The sequence below is a fragment of the Pipra filicauda genome, unplaced genomic scaffold (genome assembly GCF_003945595.2).
Source record: "Pipra filicauda isolate LSUMZ 115617 unplaced genomic scaffold, ASM394559v2 scaffold419_size605101_pilon, whole genome shotgun sequence".
Classification (NCBI taxonomy): Eukaryota; Metazoa; Chordata; class Aves; order Passeriformes; family Pipridae; genus Pipra; species Pipra filicauda.
In genome coordinates this window covers 316,109-323,999 of record NW_024104553.1, presented here as the reverse complement: position 1 = coordinate 323,999, position 7,891 = coordinate 316,109, and the positions used below count along the sequence as shown (strand labels likewise).

At 55.8% G+C, this 7,891-nt stretch overlaps 1 protein-coding gene across 3 annotated transcripts; it reads right to left on the bottom strand.

The window, feature by feature from the left end:
• Positions 1-2,182: 2,182 nt before the first annotated feature.
• LOC113999455 (heme-binding protein 1-like) lies at positions 2,183-7,818 on the bottom strand. Of its 3 annotated transcripts, XM_027742894.2 has the most exons (5): positions 7,634-7,818; positions 7,432-7,517; positions 3,687-3,828; positions 3,371-3,554; positions 2,183-3,215 (listed from the first exon to the last, which is right to left on the bottom strand). In XM_027742894.2, the coding sequence occupies exons 1-5, from the start codon at positions 7,791-7,793 to the stop codon at positions 3,041-3,043; spliced, it is 747 nt and encodes a 248-aa protein (XP_027598695.1). In that variant the 5' UTR covers positions 7,794-7,818; the 3' UTR covers positions 2,183-3,040. The 3 variants fall into 3 exon arrangements, with proteins under 3 accessions (XP_027598695.1, XP_027598697.2, XP_039241467.1); XM_027742896.2 differs by lacking the exons at positions 7,432-7,517; positions 7,634-7,818 and adding an exon at positions 4,157-4,498; XM_039385533.1 differs by lacking the exons at positions 7,432-7,517; positions 7,634-7,818 and adding an exon at positions 4,157-4,498 and having other exon boundaries at positions 3,127-3,215; positions 3,329-3,554.
• Between the last annotated feature and the right edge of the window lie 73 nt (positions 7,819-7,891).

Here is a 7,891-nt window from a genome sequence, read left to right as displayed (position 1 = left end):
CGCCGCCGCGCCAGTCAGCGCGCCCGCCAGCCCCCAGCCATGCCGCTGCCGCCCCGCCCGCCGCCGCCGGCGGGAGGGGTTCCGGGGGAGGGGCAGCCACCGGAAACCGGGCGGGGTCGGGAGGAGCGGGGTCCCGCGGCCGGTGCCAGGCTCGGACCCCCCGTGCCTCCATCGCGAGGCGAGGGGCTCGCCGGCGTCATCGTGCAGAGCCTCCCCGGTACCGGGGGCCGTGAGGGCCGCGCCGGGGGCCCCTGCGCTGCCGGGACCTGCTCCTGCCGAACACGGCGTACCCGGAGCAGCGAGGAAGCGACAGAGGTCCCTTCCCGCCCAGGAGCTCCTCGTAGTCGGGCTGTTGATGGCAGAAGCTCCCGGTCTGTACCGCTGTGAGAGACCCTATGAAGGCACTGGGGCAGCAGGGGCCAGGAGCTCCACACCCTGTTAGGGGCAGAGGGCTGGACACAGCACAAGAAGCACAAGAAGCCTGCCCCTTGCTGCTCCTCTGCAGGGCCCAAGCCGAGACATTAGCTGGTCTGGCCATCTGCATGGCTGGAGGCCTCTCTGCCCGACCCAATGCCTCCGGTAGAATGTGCTGCAGTCCTGCAACACGGGCTTTCACAGCTGTAGCTCTGAACGCCAGCTTTCCAGCCGGTTTGTTGAGCCTCCAAAATGCTAGCTGCTTTTGGTACTGCATGGAAGTCTTGCCATCAGGCACACAACATCCCCGCAAGCGCTGCTGAATCCATCACAGAGGATGCTGAAGCCTGTACTCAGCAAAACCTGTGGCACAGGATTGGAGCATGCTGCTGCCCTGCGTGGCAGTGCCACTCTGGTGCTGCACCAGAAGCCTCCATTACCACCTCCTGGAACACCACGGAGCTGCTCCCACAGGGCATGCAGCCATGGAACTTTGCCAGTAACCACAGACCAGTCCCCTCGTGTAGGGAAGCCATCATCTCCTGCCACCAAAAGCTCTTCTGGTTGTGGTTGGGGACCAAGAAGCCTCAGAGGAAGTGGTACCCTACTCAAAAAGCTCTAGAAAGGAAGTTTTATTTCAACCTGCAACTCAAGACAAGCAAAGCAGCTAATGTGTAGTAAGAGAAAGTGTCTCTGTCCCACACACACTGGCAGACTTTCTCTCCCACTGATACTGAGCCACCTGACCTGAGCCTCACATAAGAGCATTGCTGCTTTTTCCCCAGGAGAGACAGTGAGTTCAGCACTGCTGACCCAGGTACCATGACTTGTCTGAGGAGCACTTACCACATCAGCCTCAGAGCTGCAGGCTGTCACTGCATCTTCCCAGTCCATATTGCCTTTAGTGCCCCAGGAACAAGAACTGCACCGTAAGATACCCAGGAAACCACTGTCTGCCCTTGCTGTGCTTGCCCAGACTCTGCCTGAAGCTTCCTTGCTTCCTTGCTCCCTTGCAGGGAAGGATGTAACATGCTCAGCCCCACTCTCCCCACAGCCACCAGCTAGGCAGCCAGACTCCTTGCTGCCAGAGGGCAAGCCAGCCTGGAGAGGCCAGTGAACAGCATCTGACTGAAGAAAGGAGTGGCAGAAGCCACCTGTGCTGCTAAAGGCAGTGAGACCACAGAGCTGGCCCTGGCTTTCCCCCCATTCCTACCCTCCAGCTGCAGTGTAGGGCCAAAGGGCCAGAGCCAGAGTTTGAGCAGCAGGCAGCGAGCCACACAGCACACATTCAGTCACAGCAGGAGGAAACCCCTTGGGAACTGGGTCAGAAGCAGTCACAAGTCCCTTGACACCAAGCCAGTTAAACACATCCCTACAGAAGTATGTGTTTCTGCAGCCAACCAGCATGACGTACAGTCACATTAGAATTCTCACCCCCAAAGATCAGGAGCCCATGTGCAGTACAGCCAAAGGATCCAAATTTTGCATGGAGAAAAATGAGGCTAGAGCAGACCCCATCCAACAGCAAAGCACCTTACTGGCAGGGGAACGTGCCCAGAGTTGTTTGCAGTAGCAACAGAAGCAGCATGTGCAGCAGTGCAGAGGCTGTGCTTGGCTTAACACAGGGTCATAACCTGGGCAAACATTAGAGCCCTTCAAATTAGCCACAGCTTTGCAGCCTCGAGCATCTTCAGGAAGGAGACAGCAAGCCTCTTCCCAAGCCAACCCACACACCCCACATCCCCACCATCAGTGATCAGTAGCTGCAGTGGTTTGAGCTGGGTTTATTTACTGTTGGCATTGCCAGCTTCCCCCAGGAAAGCATGACGGTATTCATGGATGTGAGACTTACTGATCAGTGCACAACACACAGTGGTGCCACGCCTGCTGCTGTCAGCACCTGTCCCTCTCAGCAGCAGGTCTGCAAAACAGCACCCACAATAGATGGACAAAGGCTGCCAGCGCCCCAGTCCTGGCTGATGACTGTTGAGTGACAGCCAGGGAGGCATCCAACAGTACAAAGAGAGCCACCCTGGCAGGAAACATTCAGGATTCTCACCTGAATTCAAGGCCTTTCCCTCTTCAAATCCCACTGTCCCCGTAGCAGCATTTCAGTGACTCTGTTCGGGACAGGCAGCCATTCTCACAGGAAGCAGGCCAGAGGCCACACAGAGCCCCACACCTTATACACAGTCATTTGCTTTCTAGACACCATCAGCTTGTGCTTCTGCCAACCACAAGCCCCACTGGCATACCTGGCACAGCTCTGCAAGCCCAGCTCAGAGCTGAGAGGAGCACAGGTCAGGCTAGCACATTGCACAAGCCCACATGGTTACTGCCTTAATGACCCCCCACCACATGCTTCCCACCAGGACCTTGCTGCAGAGATTGTCCCTGGTGCCAGCTCCAGCCTCAGCTGGCCCCTGTGGGGGCAGGTGAAGTGCAGATCAGGCAGGATTTCCCCTGACAGAACCCTTGCAGGGCAGGCTGCAAACCCACCCCGCAGTCTCTTGGTCTGTCATTTTGTGGGTGAATAGTGGGTCAGGACGTGCTCCATCTGCTTTGGGTCAGAACTGCCATCTGCACCAGGTCCAGTCACAGGACAGTTTGCGGTCACAGAGGGGACTCACTCTGCTCGGCAGATGAACCAGATCTCATTGCGGCGCTGAGGGATGCTGGGATTTTCATAAGAAGCCACAATGTAGGTTTCCCGGAGCACAGTGTCTGTGGAGCCCAAGAGCTCCCAGAAGAGATTGATCTCCCGCAGAATTGTCTCTTCAGTGGTCATCCCATAGAAAACCCTGCAGCAAAGGAAGCAACATAAGTAACAGAGCCAGCACATTCCCCCTTCCCACAGCCAGGGCTCCCATCCCTCCGCCCAAAGAACCACAGCAGCCATGCAGGGAGTTCGTACATCTCCGCTGAGCTGAGAAAACACCTCTGGTGCTGGGGTCACCTGGTTATAACCCGGAGCGGTGCCCTCTCAGTGATGTGGATTTCAGGGTCCATGGGAACAGGAGGATTTTGCTGGAACTCTCCTGGGAGATAATAGGCAGTTACGACCTCACGCTCCAGCTCGGTCTCATCTTTGGTCAGGTGGATTTCGTTGAGCACCGGGACTGTCATGCCCAGATAGCAACCTAGAAGGAGGTAGGAAGGCAGTTAGACAGGTGGGTCAGAAGTGGCAGCGCTCCTCCCCACTCCGGATGGACAGTGGCAAAGCCCTCCCTCTGTGCAGCCTGCCAGCCCCTCCAGCCGTTGCCTGCACACACCTACTGAGTTCTCTTTGCAGATGTAGCGCATGAGCTTCATGAAGCTCATGGAGATGCTCTGCTCATACATGGGCTCCCCCTTGGTGACACACGCCCACTTCCCAGCTGGGTAACGCCGCTCCTCATAGGCTGCTTCCTCGCACTGAAACAGGCCACAGAGAAGCCAAGTCAGAGTTAAGCACGCTGACAACACTGCAGCACTTGGGTGGAAAACCAACACTGACAGGCAAGAAGCGGGTAGACACAACCCTGCCAAAACAAGCCCCTCTGCTAATCAGTTGGCAGAGGAGGACAAAGAAGGCAAGGGGAGCTGGCATGACACACACTTCAGACAAGGATACTTATGAGCACCGGGCAAAAGTCAGCAAAAGGAAAGGCACAGACAAGGGACAGGGTGCAAGGGGGTCTGGAGGCTCCTGGCATGCACAAGGAATGCAGTACATCCTCTGGTCTCTGTCCTGCCTACTCACAAGGATGTTCCTGATTCCAGGCACCCAAAGGCCTCCAGTAAGGCTGATGTTATCCTCAGGTACAGTGCCTTTTCCTTGGAACACTGTATGCACAGAAGATAATGAGCAAAAAGACTCCCACCCAGTAGAGGGGAAAATCTGGCAGAAGAGCTCTAGCATCCAGAAGAGGACAAAACTCCTCTCAGATCCCTCTCCCATACGAAGAAGTGATAGGAGGAAGAAGAGACATGAACCCAGCTGGTGCAGAGAGGACAACTTTGTGAGATGGGTCAGAATCATAGAATCATAGAATCGATTGGGTTGGAAAAGACCTCCGAGATCATCGAGTCCAACCCTTGGTCCAAATCCAGTCCATTTACTAGATCATGGCACTCAGTGACACGTCCAATCTGCGTTTAAAAATCTCCAGGGACGGTGAATCCACCACCTCTCTGGGCAGCCCATTCCAATGCCTGATTACTCTCTCTGTAAAGAATTTTCTCCTGATATCCAACTTAAATTTCCCCTGGCGGAGCTTAAGCCCGTGCCCCCTTGTCCTATTGCTGAGTGCCTGAGAGAAGAGACCAACCCCCACCTGGCTAGAACTTCCCTTCAGGTCGTTATAGACGGTGATGAGGTCACCTCTGAGCCTCCTCTTCTCCAGGCTAAACAACCCCAGCTCCCTCAGCCTCTCCCCATAGGACTTATGCTCCAGTCCCTTCACCAGCCTCGTTGCTCTTCTCTGGACCCGCTCCAGCACCTCAATATCCTTCCTGAACTGAGGGGCCCAGAACTGAACACAATACTCAAGGTGTGGCCTCACCAACGCAGAGTACAGGGGAAGGATCACTTCCCTGGTCCTGCTGGCCACGCTATTTTTGATACAGGACAAGATCCCATTGGCCTTCTTGGCCACCTGGGCACACTGTTGGCCCATGTTGAGCTTCCTGTCAATTAGTACCCCCAGGTCCCTTTCTGCCTGGCTGCTTTCCAGCCACTCTGTGCCCAGCCTGTAGCGCTGCAGGGGGTTGTTGTTGCCAAAGTGCAGGACCCGGCACTTGGCTTTATTGAACTTCATCCCATTGGAATCAGCCCATCTCTCAAGTCTATCCAGATCCCTCTGCAGAGCCCTCCTGCCTTCCAGCTGATCGACACTCCCTCCCAATTTGGTGTCATCAGCAAATTTGCTGATGATGGACTCAATCCCCTCATCTAAATCATCAATAAAGATGTTAAACAGGACTGGACCCAACACAGACCCCTGGGGAACCACTAGTGACCGGCCGCCAGCTGGATGCAGCTCCATTCACCAGCACTCTCTATTTCCAAGACAGAATGTCCAGTCTTCTGGAGAAAGCCAACACAGAAGCAGGGCAAGGGGAGTGGGGAAAATTGCACCTGGATATGCTCACAGTTCAGCTCATGGCATGTCTGTGATCACAGGTAACACATAAAGAGATGCTGGGAAGTTGTAACCAGCACCTATCTTCCTGCTGTTCTCTTGTTCTTCAGCCAGATTAAAGTGGTCATGAGACAACCTTGTTCCACAGAGCTTAGGGTATCTTTCCAAACTTCTTGCTTCCACAGCTGTGCTGGCAGTGACCGAGCCAGGAAGCTGTGACCAGACTCAACAGTGAATTGTTGTCCTCCCTGTGCCTCCACCCACATCAGGTCTATGAGAGCCAAACCAAAGGCAGAAGGAAGGCATCTGGCCTACTGTTGTGCATCAGTGGGATGCCAGTAAGACTGCCCCAAAACACTGTAGGCCAGCCTTCTAGCTGAGGCCATGCCAGCTATTGTCCCATCAAGCAAAGCAGAGCAGGGAAAGAGTCTTTTCCAAGCAAGAAAACCACCAGTTCCTCTACACTATTTGCAACTCTCATCTGCCACATCATCTGCAAATAAACTTATCAACTCAGCAAGTCACAACAGCAGGGTATGCCACAGCCTGACCCTTATATTAAGCACTACCAGTCCAGATAGGAGTTGGCCAAGAGAAATATTGACGATGCTTCACACAGATCCAGTAGCAACAGGTCCCTGCAATGTGAGCTGGGGAATTTGACTGAGTATCGACAGAGCACAGCACTGTAGGTGACACAGTAATTCACTTGCCTCTGAGAGAATGAGGTCTTGTAGCACTGATAGCTCAGGAGAAGCAACAAATACTAATGACCTGCCTGAACCTGGGAAATGTGTCCCTAAGAGTCCAGCTCCAAAGTCCCCTCAGCACTAATGCCAGGAAGTGGCTCTTCTCACCCAGCCTCAAACTCCAAGAATCTTCCTCAGGCACAGAGGATCTTCAGGCAACAAAAGATCTTCAGTTCCCACAAAGTCCTGGGGCCCCATTCCTGCCTGGGATCAACACAGGTGGAGAAGCAGCCAGATTAAGTCCCTGGGACCAGAAGAACAGGGAAAGAGAGTGTGGTGAAACCCAGTTCAGAGCTGCACAACCCACATGCTCAGACATGTTTTACAGGGAGTGCTGGACCTCAGCCCAGAAAAAATGGTTAACCTCTCCTCATATAGAGGACAACTGACAGATGCCTTGGGTAGCAAGCCCAATGAGGCTTGCAGAGACACAGGAACCAGTCTGACAAGCAGTTATTTCTCAAAGCTCAGAAGCACCCATATGTGCAAGAGATGAGAAGAAGTGTGCAACTTGACCAGCATGGAGAGGAGATCTTCAGGCAGAAGATACCATGTTTGGATTGGCAGTTGTGACAAGTAACAACACATGCTCAGGTCTGACGACAAGGGCCAGAGGCCCTGCATTCCCCACAGAAGCATATTTATCTTATGCCTGCTGAGATCTCCAGCTCAAAGAGTAGCCACATAACCAGCATAAATACAAAGCCAGCAGGGCTTTGAGCTATGCAATGAGGAGTTTCGAGCAAGGCAGGGAGCAGACTCTGAACTGAAAATTCACTCTCTTGGATGTGCCCACCCCAGCAGAGAACAGGTTGGTAAAGAAGGCAGCTAGAAGTCAGAAGACCAGAGAAAGCAGCAGGACTAGTCCAATTTTAAAATAAAGGCCGGAAAATTGAGCACTGCCATTACTCTACAGAGGAGGAGATGCAGGAACACCAGAATACTGCACCGATCCAGAGGTGCCATCCTGGGATGCTTCTGCGGGAACCTCTGTGAGGCTTGTGCGCGCCTGCCGACACGGGGCCACCTTCCCCGCCAGGGAGAGGCTCTTCCTGCTCCCCGGGCTGGCAACAGCACCGGAGCCTGCCTCACCACGGGCGGGCAGCGGGTGAGAACCCGGGCGTGCGGAGAGGGTCCGGCCTCACCTTCCCGTGCTGCGAGAGGGACACGTACGGCACAGGCTCGCGAGCCTGGTTGTGCCGGGCCATCTGGGCGATCGGGCCTGCCATGTCTGCAAGGCAAAGCAACAGGAGAGACAAGGCTCGCCCCGGCCGCAGCGCAGGAGGAGTCCTGGTTCGTGCCGTCAGCCCCGGCGGGCCCGCGCCACCCCCGCGGCCCGGCGCTCACCTCGGGGCAGGCTCACTCGATGCGTGCTAGCCACGGCCTCCCAGTGCGCGAACAGCCGGCCCTGCTCCTCCTGGTCGTCCTCGCTGTCGACGCCGTCCCCGCCGGCGGCCGCGGGCTCCTCGCCCAGCCGCTCCAGGTCCTCCAGCGTGATCCGCGCCATCGCGTGCGCCGGGAACGGCGCCGGGAGCGGCAGCGCCTCGGGGCGGCGCAGCGGGAGCGCCCCCTGGCGCGCCGGCGGACCGCGCGCGGACCGTCGCC